The following is a 13,491-nucleotide window of genomic DNA, read 5'->3' as shown; positions in this document are numbered from 1 at the left end:
CCTTCCATATTTCAGCTCTCCAACAAAAACACTCGCTGCAAGGCTTCACTCGAAAAGACAGAACTTAGATGGAGAGGGAGTCAGCCAATCAGAACTTGGGAGATTTTTGATTTTTTGACCCCTTTTCTGTGATTGGGCCTAGTCGCCACCCGCCCCCTTGCGTTGATTGGTCAGTTTTCCCGGCTCTGTGGAAGTCATTTGAATACGTCTGGCTTTGTGGGTTATTGCGAGCTTTTGCTTGTTCAAATACTCAATGAAGCAAGAGCGGAGACAGACAGTGGAGAAGAGCACTGCATGGACTCACAGCAGCTAAAAGATTTCCCTGTTTGTTACACGTTTAGCGTCTCCTCGACGTGAGAAAGACTCGAAGTAGCGTGGAAAACCTTTTTCCTTTTAATTTTCTCAAAGGTTACTGGCAGAGACACAGTATTTGGACGCTGAGTAGCACCGTTTCAGAGGTAAGTTGTTTGGAGTGTTGCTTATGTGGATTTTTCGAGAAACGATATACTACTATTTATTCATTTTGTGATAATAAAACCATTTTTGCTATTGAAATATAAATAGATAACTTTCGCATAGGCATAATCGAGTTATAGAAATGCCTTTTCTTGCGCAAAAGTTGATTAAAGTTTCCTAGTTTTTTTATTATTATTTTAAAAACGTATTTCCTTCACCTAATATTTTAAAGTGATCTATATCTGATGAACTATTTTCTCTCTAAACGCCCAGTTTCACTCCCGACCTGTTGTTGTTGTTGTTGTTGTTGTTGTGCCACCCATAGGAGTATATAATTAGGCTGGTTGTCAGACTCAAACGAGCATTACTCACCAGCACCTGCGATGGGACCATGCTTGCACAGCATGACTTTTTCACAGTCAGCTTTTACTTTTAGTGTGTTATGACTCAGTCTGAACCCCATCATGCTAACCAGGCATGCTGGGCTGGTTTATATGTGTGTGTGTGTAACAGATTGTGTGAGTGTGTCTGTAGGGAAAAGAAGAAAGAATGGCAGAAAAAAAATGTGTGTGCTGCTGGCCAAGGAAAAAGCCTCCACACACTTCTACACAAACCCACAGGCACTTAAAAGAATGTCAGTACTCTGTGAGCTTGTGAAGCTGCTTAAATAAATCTCACATTAAATAGCTAAACTAATTTAATTATTAACCGAGGCGGTCTGAAGGGTGCCAGCAACATTTGAGTCTTTGGAACTACCTCAAAGTCAACTTACTCCAAGTTAAAATTAAATGCTGACATCTGTGTGTTGTGCAGAGGTTGGAAGTCAACCCCTCCATCCCCAAACAAGCTTAGGTTTAATATAGCTTTGTAGTAGTGTTTATCCTTTCTGGCTGTAGGTTAATACTGTACTAGCCTACCAGATGATACGGGAGACAGGTGTGTGTATTTGTATGAAAGTGCATCCCTGAATCCATTGTGTTTGGAAATAAAAGAAGACAACAGGCTCATAAGTGGTTGAGCCCTGTTGTGCGTATCTCTCCTGTAGATCTGAGTCTGGTATTTTTGTCTGGCTCTGTTTGCCTATCTATCAGATTTTTAAACCAGGCACCGGGTCCCAGCCTCTGGTGTTTTGCTGTGGGCCTCCCCTGACCTGCACACTTCCTTGCGCCACATTTGTTTGGACACTAGGGCTGTTTCCTCCTACTTTGGTTTGGCAATTTGGTTGGTACTTTGATGACGTGTGACTTTGCTTTCCTGCACTCAGAATGCAATCCTGAAGCACTATAGGTTGGAGCTTCTGATGCTTGGACGGCCAAGCAGAACAAAACAACATCTGGACAAAGATATAAAGAATTTCATCAAGTAGGCTTTTTCTGTAATTGAAAAAACCCCCAAAGTCAATGTGTCAGACAATTTTTACCTAAAGGGATTTGAAAATCTATTTCATACCCAAAAAACAGATCTATCCTCCCTTTAAAATCACTGCATGTGTCTTGATTTTCACTACTGATGTATCCTAAGTCCTTGTCATGTCCCCATGAACACATTTAAAAAATTTTCCTGCGCAGAACACATGAAGGCATCTTGGTCCATTGGCATGCTGCATTTATGGGGCTGTTTGAAAATTAAAATCTGACATGGAGGAGCAGTAGAATGTTCTTCACACCGAATGTATTGCTGCAGGGGAGACCTGCAGCAATACATTTTGTATTTTATTTCAACTTATTTCAACATCTGTCCAGTCTTATAATCTTTAAAAGGTTCAGTTTGCTGACTTCTGAGGTGCTCAATCATAAAAAATTAAAAGAAGCATTAAATCATTAGAGAGCCATCTTATTTTTCTACGATATTATGTTATGAGGTGAAGTTACTAGTCCTCCCACGTAAATCGACAAATCATCAGTGACATCATTGTACAGCGTCTCTTTAAAAGGTTAACTCTTGTACACGCAAGCCACAAATAAGTGTCATGAGCACAGTCTGAACTTTGGCCTCATTATTGATAACGATAATCCCGGCTGTCAGGAGTTTCCTCCAGACTGTCATGCTTCTCTCACTCACCCACCTTGTCTGTTGTAGCTCATTAGTGTCAAAGTACATTGGGTACAAAGTAGAAGTAAGATAGCATTGCAGTACATTGACATCTTAACACTCTCACAAATAGTTTTATGGATCCTCTTATCAGGCGCAGGCTCTGCCTTCAGCTTACTCCGCTGCTCCTCTCATGAAACCATTTTTATGGGTATACACTTTATGGGTATATAAACTTTGCAGAAGACAAGGTGCTAATTTAGAAAACGTGACTGTTGTTTTCTTGCTACTGACCAGCTGCTTAAAGTCTTCGAATTTTATTAGATGTTTTTTTTTTTTTTTTTTTTTTAAAAAGCAGGAGTCAAACAAACCCCTGTCTCATCTAAGCTAAGGCAGTTGGTCCAGGCTGTTCTGCGGTCAGTATCTTGTAGCTTTTATTTTGTATGAATAAAGCGATCTCTACTAAGGTCAGTAAATGGGTTTCAATATGCTCTTTTATTGAAGTCATAAACAAAAAGTCTTGTCCTTGTTTAAGCCTGGCAGATTATTATTTGTGACTTCGCTATAATAAGAGGTCCCACCTTAGAGAAGAATGAGTAAAGTCTGCTTTTCTGGTTTGACTGATGTAAAAATGATCCCAGGCTCGGCTCACGCAGAGGCTGGGCGTCGTATAACCTGACAGCGGAGACCAGAGTGTGTGAAAGCTGCTGTGTGTGTCTGATCTGCTGGGATCTGCTCTGATCTCTTCCTGTGGGTCTTTGTGTGGTTGTTAATGCCATGACAGGATAGATAATGCTTCTATTGTTGAAGACCTCCTCCCCTGCCCCGTCCCCCTCCTCCTGTAGGGCACAGCATTGCTAGGTGTACTCTTTAAAACCACATTAAATGGTTTTAGAAAAAAGTATTCTGACAACGCCTTCAGATTCATTAAAAGCCAGACATGGGCAGCTTTCATGTACAGAAGACCTTTTTAAATCCGCCGAATTGGCTTGTCTTGTTGATGCAGCGCGAGCACGTTTTATTGGTGTAAATCCATTAGTGGATGAGATTTTCCTGCTGCACCATCAAAAGTTCAATTTGTTTTAACCATTTCATGACATTTTAGCCAATGGGCGCTGCAGTCTTGTTTCGATGCCAGCTGGTAAGAAAATGCACAGACGTGCAAGCCCTTAGGATTTTTAACGGTCTAGTACAAAAGTGGTTTTCTTGGTAAAAATGTTCTTACATCACTGTACATTTTTTGCTTTTTCCTGTATTATTATATTCACATCAGTCTGCTTCTTAAGCCTGCAATCTTCAAAGTTTACAAACAAGAGAATATAAACAATGCTTTTAATATGAAATTATACTCCCAATGCCATCATTAAGTCATTCACGGAGAGTCCAACCTATGATTTAGAAAGAGTGCAATTGCAGTGCAGCAGCGGGGAAACCGCAACTATTCAAAGGGTCAACTTTTCAGGAAGTCCGTGTGGAAAAACACAGGATTGTTTTCCAATTTCTTAGTTTTCCCCCTTTGCACAAGGTCACCTTCCAATGCAAACAGAAGGACAAAAGGCATCCACACTGGAGTAAATATTACTCAGAGGACTCTTCTCTCAACTTCACCACCGCAGCCATGCTTTTCCAGATTGCGTTTGTAATTCGAGGAAGGTAAAGACACCGTAATCTCTAACTAAGTTAGAAGAAGAACAGCAGGCTGAGATCACAGAGTTCAAAAGATGGTTTGGCACTGGACTGGCTTACACTGGCAACATGCCAAACGCTGTGGTATATGTGTGCGTGTGTGTGTGTGTGTGTGCATCGTTCAAGCCATCATTTGTTTGTGTGTGTGTTTGGATTATACCGGCATGGGGCTAGGCGCCATTGTGGACAAGGGTGTGTGTGTGCGTAAGATGTTGGCTCAGGCAGACACTCCTCTGTCGGCACTGTGATGGACAAACAAAAGTCTGCTGGATTCCTGCAGGGTTTTGTTTCTGGCACAGTATATGTGCATTGCTCATATGTAACTGTGTGTGGCTCGCTTATGCTGACATGTGGTGCCAAGACAGACAACAGTAGCAGGATAAAAATGGCTCCAGAGTTAAAGCACGCCTCGGTGGTGATCTGGGATCAGCTTACCCAACTCAAATCCAATTATATTAACCATTAAGACAAAGGGCGGGGGGATCACTGCTGTTGTGTCATCTGGCAGGTTGTTGTTGTGAGTATAAGCTGATTTGTAGAAATTTTCACCAACAAATGACTTTCTCCAAGCTGTAAATTTCCAAAGGAGAAATGTTTGTGTTCAGAACCAGAAAGTATAGACAGAGGAGGGATAAAATTATGTGATTAAGTATAATTCCTTTCACAGACATCCCTAAGTCTTTCCTTTGCGTGATGGAGTTGCTTAAACGTATTTTCACAACACTCGGCTTCCCAGAGAGACGGGCAGGCTAACGCAGTAAGACGCTGCAAGAGACACTAGTCACGATTTTGTGACTTCAAGTTGACTATAAAAGGATTGGTCTGTTGACAACTGTTGGGAAACCTTTGGGAAATCATGGATTAGCTGATCAACGAAAGAAACTGCATCATAATTATTCTTTAAAACTGGCTTGTGCAATGGAGTTATAATTGTTGATGGTTGATTGGACTTAGACACTGCAGTAAGGGTAAGGAGAAAGAAAATGAAAACAAAGATCTGCTTTAATTCAATCACAGAAGCCTTTCTACTTCATTCAACACCTACATGTCTGGTATTATAACTTGTCAGGATTTGTTTGAATAATGCAAAGTGTCACTTTGAAAGCCTCTGTTTCTACAAACTAAATGCAATGTTTTATTTTTATTGGGCCTCTTCCTGTGCCGTCCACTGTTTCAGATACCCGGGGAAACCTACTGATTGTTGCTCTTTTCCTGTTTAGGCTGTGCAATCATCTCTTAATTTTCCTGGGATATTTCATACCCAGTTCCAGAAAGATTGGCTTTAGAATGAGGTTTCAGGAAGCAAATCTAAATTATCTTTTTAAAAAAAAGAAAAAAAAGAAACCCTCCCTGTTGCCTGTTTATCATATCTGGCTTATTGGGAATCTTTAAATTGGCTGGAAGATGTATCTTCATGTGAATTATGAAAAACATTTATTCAAGATTGCATGTTATCCATCATGTATTTCTCAGCTGACTGAGAAAATGTATTATCATGTCATGAAATTGCATATAAATAGTCTGTTAATCTTTATTTCTCAACCCTAACCTACTCCTTGTATGTTTTGTAAAGGTCATCATGCCTCCAACAACGCCATATGCTGGGAAGTTCAGCTCCTGCGTCCCTTACAGCAGCAATGCCAACCACCAACAACCTACGAGCCCGTACCGGAGCAGCACTGTCCCGAAACCTGCGAGGGAGAACATCTACAACGGCGCCTACTCGGTTGGAGAGAACCCCTACGACATACCTCAGCCTCACAGCGGGGCTTATCGGAGCGCCTCTGTCTCCTCTGTGAATGCGAAGGAGCATCATTACACCAGCTGCGCTCTGTCTGAAAACCCATACTCCTCGCCGCAGCCTTACAGCCCTCGCCAGCACAGCACTTCCTGTCCAGGCCGTGCACATCGCCACACGAGCGGCAGCAGCGGCAGCAGCAGCGACCAGTCCTGTCGTAACAACAACAACGTAGCTGCGGCGAAAGCGCGGTTTTACGGACACGGCGTCACCACCAGCTACGGGGAGATGTGTTACCATGACAATAGCTTGGTGTCTGCATCTCTTGAGGCTCTGATCCAGCACCTGGTTCCCACAGTGGACTACTACCCTGACGTACGTTACAGGAAACATGGTCTTTTTGTGAGAAACGGAGTGGTCTAGAATAGACGAGTCTGAGAAAAGAGGTCGGCTGTCCTGGCTGTGTTGACCTTTCTCTTCTTGTTCTTTCCTCCTCATCAGAGGTCGTATGTGTTCACTTTCCTGCTGAGTTCACGCCTCTTCCTCCCCCCCTACGAGCTCATGACGAGGGTTTGTCACCTGTGTGTGGAGCAGCAGCGGTCTGGAGATGCCCTGCTGGATAAGGTGGGCTGGCAACACACACACACACACAGGGCTATAATTTGCTTCTCTTCTCGTCACACTCACTCTCTGCTCCCACACAACCTTCCACCCACTATAAAATCCACAAGCTCGCTCACCCACATGCTTCTTTCTGAGAGAAAGTATTTATCTGTTTTTTTTTTTTTTTGCCCAAGCAAATAAAATCCAGGCAAGGGAACACTCGGAAACAGAAACTGCAAAGATAAAATAAATAATGGCAGAATATGCTCTTAGAAAAACAGCGAGCTGTGGCTACTCTTGCGTGTTTTAAAAGATATGAGGGCCATGCCGTTTAGATTATTGACCAGAGAGAGATTTACTCATAAGATAAATCAAATCATGCCTGCCTGAGTGTCACTTAGTGCGCCATCTGATGGTTTTCAGATTCGTTTCCGTGAGGTGGCCCCTAAGCTGGTGCAGCTGCTGACCGAGTGGACTGAGACGTTTCCATACGACTTCAGGGACGAGAGGATGATGCGCTGCCTTAAAGACATGACGCTTCACGTGGCCCGAGGGGACGAGGTTAGCGTTCAGAGCTCCTGTAGTTAAAACTTCTCATGCAATGAATTTGCAGTAATTCAACATAAATATCTCAAGTTCATTCTCACCTCCCTGTCATAGTTTTCATTATTTGTGCTGTCTGTGTCACGCTGCAGTACTCTTGGCGAGCCATGCAGCAGATGACCCAGCGTCTTATCAAACGCCTCTCTGCCCTCGGCCAATACGAGGAGGCTGTGGCAGCGCTCAATGTGGTGGCAATGGAGCGTCCCGCTTCCTTGAAGAGCAAGCAAGCATCGGCTCAGCGGAGCGACGTACTGAGCGTGTGCGACGATCCCTTCGTCCTCGCCCAGCAGCTTACACACATTGAACTGGTAGGAAGTTGGCGTTAAAACTTGGGTGCCTGTGCTTATTATCGGATTCTGTAGAGAGAAATTTTTTTCACTCCTTCAAAGCACGTCTGTAGATTATATTAATGAGCTTTTATGATTGTCTGTCTTATGCTATTGTCATTGTCTTAATTGTTTTTATGTTCTGTTTTCTGCCCTCAGGACCGACTGAGTTTTATTGGTCCCGAGGAGTTCATCCAGACGTTTGCCATGAAGGATCCTCTGGAGAACCATAAGGTACAATTGAGTTTGAATGAAAAAACGCTTAGCTTAGCTCTACCTCCAGCGTTTTAGATCGAGTTTTGGACAAACAGCTCACAAAAATTCCCATCTTCTCACTCAGGAACTTGCAGGCTCAGGTTTACTTTTCATTTCATTATTTGCTTTTTTCCTTTTGAACTTCTACATGATAAAACTGGAGACATGAGGAGCTTGTGCAAAGTCATATAAATGAATCTCATTCCAGTCACAATTAGCAGATAGATCTAACAGCTACGGCTTGCTGCGTGCAGTTTTACTGTGTAAAGACGGCTTGAAAATACAGTAACATGACCTCTTTATAATTATCAGCATCAAAGGACTGCAGACGATTGCAGTTATTTTGAGTCAATTTTTATTGTTTTGATTTGAAGTATATTCTAGGCCTGCTTTGGGTGTAATTTGTGGTCTGCTTCAGTTGAAGTAAATATGCTTTGGAAACCACATCAGAGAATCTACTGGCAGATAGATAACAATTTGTGCTGTGTTATTTTTAACATAGCTCAGACACAGTATGAAAAAGTCCTTTTGCATATGTCTAAGTGAATCTGAGGGACCTGTAAGTGAGCTGAAGGGTCGTATTCAATCACTGCTGCTGGGAACAAGTGCTCACCCACTGTTTGTAGCCGTGCTCCAACCAGTGCTGTGCCAGTTATATAAGACCCACTTTGTATAAAAGAGCAGTTGAGTCAGTGAAAGGGGTCCTGAAGTGTAGAAGGGGAAGTTTGGAGTGGAGTGGGCTGTCGCTGTTGTGTAAGCATTTAATAGAGCCATGAATCTCTGAGATTACATCATCACGGACAAGTCAAATTTATTTATACAGAGCTTTTATAATGTTTGTTTAGATAAAAGGGCCTCTGAGAAACAAGTTCTCCACAGAGTGTCCTTATAAAAAAACAAAAAAACAAAAGGCACCAAAGTAGATGTAAATGAGATGAAAATAACAAGCAGACACGTCACAGGCTTCAGTGCAGGTCCAGAGGTTGTGTGGGTGTGAAGGCTAACAGGATCCATTAGCAAAGGAAATTATAGAGGAGCAGCAGTCTGTCTCCTTCTATTTCTGATTTATAAAATAATTTATTGGCTAACCTTAAGAAGATTATGCCGATGATGCTGAATCTCAGGGAACAAATATTAATAGAAGACCAACAAGTAGCCAAAAGGTACATGGAAACATTAGCTTGACTGATATGAGGAAAAAGTAAAACAAAGCGGAAATTAAAACCTAATTAAAGAATTGAGCAGACCTACCTCCGAGCAGAAACCTCAATAACAAAAGGGTATTTTATTAGATAATTAAAATAGATAAGATCTATAGAAAACATATATTTGAAAGATTGTTAAGTTTGTCTGTAGTTGAAGTTGTTGGCTATCTGTGGATAAACATTGTCAGTAAAAGAAAAACAGATACACAGTAACCAATTACTTTAGAAGCATGGAAAAAGCTGGAAAGTGTTAGCTATGGCAGTATAACTAGCTTAGCGTATGAGTTGAATTATTAGCTAAAGATAATAGATAAACACTGGATGTAGCTCACTAAGATTATGCTAAAAGGTGGAGATTACTAGCTAAATGGAAACTTAAATAGCTAGGTAAAATCTAGTATAAGAGATTGTTGGTTAAAGCTGTGGATAACCTGTTGAAATTTTCAGTTACAGAAATTGATAAAATGCAAATGTTAATCATGCCTTAAATTTAAACAGAGGGCAAACATTAAAATAATAAGCCAAAAGCTTTGGTTAAATGCCGCGGACCGTTTGCTAGCTAAAAATGATAGATGATGAGCTGAAAGTAGTACAGATATAATTTAACCTCCTAGGACCTGGCATCCACATATGTGGACATCACATTTTGGGTTATTTAGACCAAAATACAAAATTTTGCTCTACAAGGGCCTGATATCCACTTACGAGGACAATATACTGCTAGTGTTCTATCGAAATTTTAAACGAATATCCTCATATGTGGCTCTGATTTTTCTTAGAAGGAAAAATCTGGTAAAACAAAAATCTGGTAATTCTTTGTTTTTACATTCATCGGGTTCCAATCAGCCCAAATATCAAAGAGAAATTAAAAATGCATGCTGTGGAAGAGTTCGGGTCTTAGGAGGTTAATGTAAGTTCACATTTGAACGTGAGTGATGGAATTTATGAAGGTGTCAGAGCTTTAGGGGTCCATAAAATGAAAGAGATCTAAGTTCTAAGATCTCATTTAATTTCGAAATGGTCCTTTCTGTGACTCACAGTTTTAAATGTTTAACTTCTTTCAAAAATAATGAAATACAGACAAAAATGCACTCAGATCTAGACTTGTTCTTTGTTTTAATTATGCCATAATTTGTGTTTCAGGGTTTCTTTCGGAAACGTAAAACTAGCAACCTGGAAGCTTACGTCAGCTGGTTCAACAGACTGAGCTATCTTGTGGCCACTGAGATCTGTATGGTAAGTTGTTGTGATTCGTTTTGGACCAAGGAACGCCTTTGAATGCACAGCTGAACTACAAACCACTCTTAGATTCTTACTACACTCCAAAGGTGCATAATTTTGTACATATATTGAATTTGTACTGACCTGCTCTGTTTGTTCTCTCATTTAAGCCGATGAAGAAGAAACACAGAGCGCGGATCATAGAGTTCTTCATCGATGTTGCTCAGGAGTGTTTCAACATTGGAAACTTCAACTCTCTCATGGCCATCATCAGTGAGTATTTGACGGCACACATACAGCTCGTTGGCTCGATCTGACCCCGTAAGTGCTCTGCATTTACTCACCCTTTCTCTGTGTCCAGCTGGGATGAACATGAGTCCTGTCGCCAGACTGAAGAAAACCTGGAATAAAGTCAACACGGACAAGTTTGAAATTCTGGAGGTAAGGACAATTGGCATGCAGCAGTGAATCCTGTGTAGTGTAATGTAAACTTAAGATTTCAAGTTGCTCAGGATTTCAAACCCTCACCATGTGCAAACTTTAAGCATGCCTACACGGATTTGCGTTTGATGGCCGTCTCCTGTGTGTGCTCTCATTCAGCACCAGATGGACCCATCCAGTAACTTCAGTAACTACCGCACTGCGCTCCGCGGTGCTACCCAGAGGTCTGAGACCGCACACAGCAGCCAGGAGAAGGTGAGAGAGCACCTGGGATTTACTCTGAAAATAAAAAGCTCCAGGTGGTGAATGTGTACGTAAATGAGCTGGTGTGTTTCTCCTCCAGATTGTGATTCCTTTCTTCAGTCTCCTCATTAAAGACATCTACTTCCTGAATGAAGGCTGTGCCAGCAGGCTGCCCAATGGACACATCAACTTTGAGGTTAGGACACATTTCAGAAGATTATGTTGTTTAAAGGATTAAAAACGGTCAGATTTGTAGCAGTACAAGTTCAGGCTTTTACATGTGATGTTGTGACTCCCCCTTGTGGCTAAAAAGATCAATGCATTTTCCTTAATGATGCTTTTCTTTCATCTGCCCATTATAATCGATTGTACAATCTGTCTCCACAGAAACTCTGGGAGCTTGCAAAACAGGTGAGCGAGTTCCTGGTTTGGCGTCAGGTTGTTTGTCCGTTCGACAGAGAGCGGCGAATCCTTCAGTACCTTGTCACAACACCCATTTTCACCGAAGACGGTCAGTATTCAGTCTCCCCTGCGTTTTGGAGATGTCAATCATACAAATGTTTGCTATAGTTTGTCAGCTTTAGGAAACAAACAAAGCCATTATTGTTTATCTTATTGTTGCAGAGCTGCATCTGGCTTCATATGAGAGCGAAGGACCAGAGAACAACATGGAGAAAGACAGTCGCAGGTCACTTCGGTAGGTGTAGACATATGTGCACACACCCACATATCCCAAACATTGTACTAATGCAAAAAAGGGCAATTTTTGAGTGTAATAACACTGGTTACTTATCTTGTGTATTTTAGATCTTCGCTTCTCCATCGAGAGAATCGGACCTAAGGCCAGGGAAATCTCTGCTTTAAAGACTGAAATTGAATCAGGTGTCTTAAAGCTACAGGTTTCTCCGTTTTATAATATGGACACAGAAGATTCTTATGGTCACAGTTAAGATGTTGGACTTAAAACAAGCTGGGACCACATCCTGCCTATATTACTGTATTTGGGCTTTGAGATCACAAGGAGCACTCCACAGAACTCATTCCATAAAATTCATCCAGTGCCAAAGAAGCCCATTTTATGTTATTATTGTAACCTCTTTTCCAACAAGTCTTCATGGATTTAAATCATTTATGAAGCCAATGATTCTCAAGAAGAGCCTGGATCAGCTGTGCTGCTTCTGTAAAATCAGCTCTGTCCAAGGCGCTCAGAGAATATCAGACGACTGGCCTGCAGACTGGGTTTATACCTCCAGCGGTTGCCACACTGGCCTCATATTGTGGATTGACTTACACGCTGAAGGGAAGGTTTCATCTCTAAACGAAGTCATCGTGGACCTAAATGAGTTTCAAAGCTACATTAACGCTCCTTGCCTGCAGATGTCCTTGCTGAGGACCACAGAGATTTGAAATCTCAAAGGAAAGGACTGACTTGCATCGATTTGCGTTATAAATAACGGGCTAACAGCTGCTTTTAAAAGTGGTGTTGCTGCTTGTCTTGTTGGATGCCTCAGTTTTAATGCTAACACCTCGAGCAGAACCTGCACCACATCCACTCCATTAGCTCCCACTTTGCACTGTCATTTGTTATCTTTGTGTAATGGAAGCTCATAATACGAGGCAGTACATCAGCAACATTATTCCAGCGTGCATTGACACGGTGCTTTTATCAACCACGTGCTATTCAGTGCTAAGCATTTTGTGATGTGCACACTTTGACTCTGGTGGTGATGCAAAACTGTGTAAGTGACAGCAACATAATAACCATGCAGACTACATCAAAATGCACTTCAGTGTGTTCTTGTGTAATATAGGCAACTTTCTATGCTATAGTATTAAGTCGTATTTTGTATCAAAAGGCTTTTTTTTTTTTTTTTTTTTTTTTTTAAATGTACTTTATTTGATGTTCTGCCAGGAGCTTGTTTTTTTTGGCTGGTTTTGTGTTAAGCTATCAAACACCAGTTTACATATTAAAAAAAACACTATTATGAGTGCAAACTGATGTGTGTGTGTGTGTGTGTGTGTGTGTGTGTGTGTGTGTGTGTACAGAAACAGGAATTTTTATTCTTCTCATCTCAGCTGTGTTGATGTGTGTGTGTGTGTGATATGCGATGTGGTTCTTTGAAATCCACTTGTGAGTGCTGTGTTTTGTCATTTTATTTGTCATATATGCTACTTTTTTGTGTATCTTTTGTGTCATCAGTCAGGGTACTTGTACTGAAGGTCTTTGTGTAAAGAGAATGATCTATTTTCTTTCAAATAAAAGAATCATGAAAACACTGCTCCTTTTCATGCATGGAGACTCCTTTGTTTGGGTTTTTTAGTAAAATACAGATTACAAATAGTAGGGTTAATCAATTTGTGTTCTAGTAGCTTTAATTTTAGTGTTGTACGAACACCTTGCAGCATTTAAGGACAAAACATTTAAGAAAAACTTCTGCAGCCGAATACAAATTCTGGTGACTATGTCAGGCACACAGCTTGTGCTGCTGTGCTTCATTTGGAGCTGTTTGTGAAATGAGGCTCAGCAGGTTGCATACGTACAGAATTTCTTCGGCAGAGACTCTATATCACACTTACAGCATAATGTAAATAAAAGGTTTTGTGAAAACGAAGCACTTCCGGTCAATTTTTAACAATGACTTGGAACATAACCAGCTTCTGACCCGGTTATGTGCTCAGCATA

General features: G+C 41.3%; 1 protein-coding gene across 1 annotated transcript; it reads left to right on the top strand.

Annotated features, from left to right (window-relative positions):
- The first annotated feature begins 212 nt into the window (after window positions 1-212).
- Window positions 213-13,087, top strand: LOC309712016 (ras-GEF domain-containing family member 1B-B-like). The gene is made up of 14 exons (XM_082542604.1): window positions 213-458; window positions 5,747-6,286; window positions 6,413-6,535; window positions 6,938-7,075; window positions 7,210-7,425; window positions 7,603-7,677; window positions 10,047-10,139; window positions 10,295-10,397; window positions 10,486-10,565; window positions 10,725-10,820; window positions 10,909-11,004; window positions 11,196-11,319; window positions 11,433-11,505; window positions 11,616-13,087. The coding sequence occupies exons 2-14, from the start codon at window positions 5,753-5,755 to the stop codon at window positions 11,647-11,649; spliced, it is 1,785 nt and encodes a 594-aa protein (XP_082398730.1). The 5' UTR covers window positions 213-458; window positions 5,747-5,752; the 3' UTR covers window positions 11,650-13,087.
- Window positions 13,088-13,491: the final 404 nt, after the last annotated feature.

The sequence above is a fragment of the Aulonocara stuartgranti genome, assembly GCF_965226115.1.
Source record: "Aulonocara stuartgranti genome assembly, chromosome: 7".
In the NCBI taxonomy this organism is placed as follows: domain Eukaryota; kingdom Metazoa; phylum Chordata; class Actinopteri; order Cichliformes; family Cichlidae; genus Aulonocara; species Aulonocara stuartgranti.
This window is presented reverse-complemented; position numbering and strand designations above follow the sequence as displayed.

Excerpts from the sequence above, each read along its gene's own strand:
- LOC309712016 (XM_082542604.1), top strand. The coding sequence starts at position 5,753 with ATGCCTCCAACAACGCCATATGCTGGGAAGTTCAGCTCCTGCGTCCCT. Across the intron at positions 10,821-10,908 it reads CACACAGCAGCCAGGAGAAG|ATTGTGATTCCTTTCTTCAG; the intron begins GTGAGAGAGCAC and ends TTTCTCCTCCAG. Across the intron at positions 11,005-11,195 it reads ATGGACACATCAACTTTGAG|AAACTCTGGGAGCTTGCAAA; the intron begins GTTAGGACACAT and ends CTGTCTCCACAG.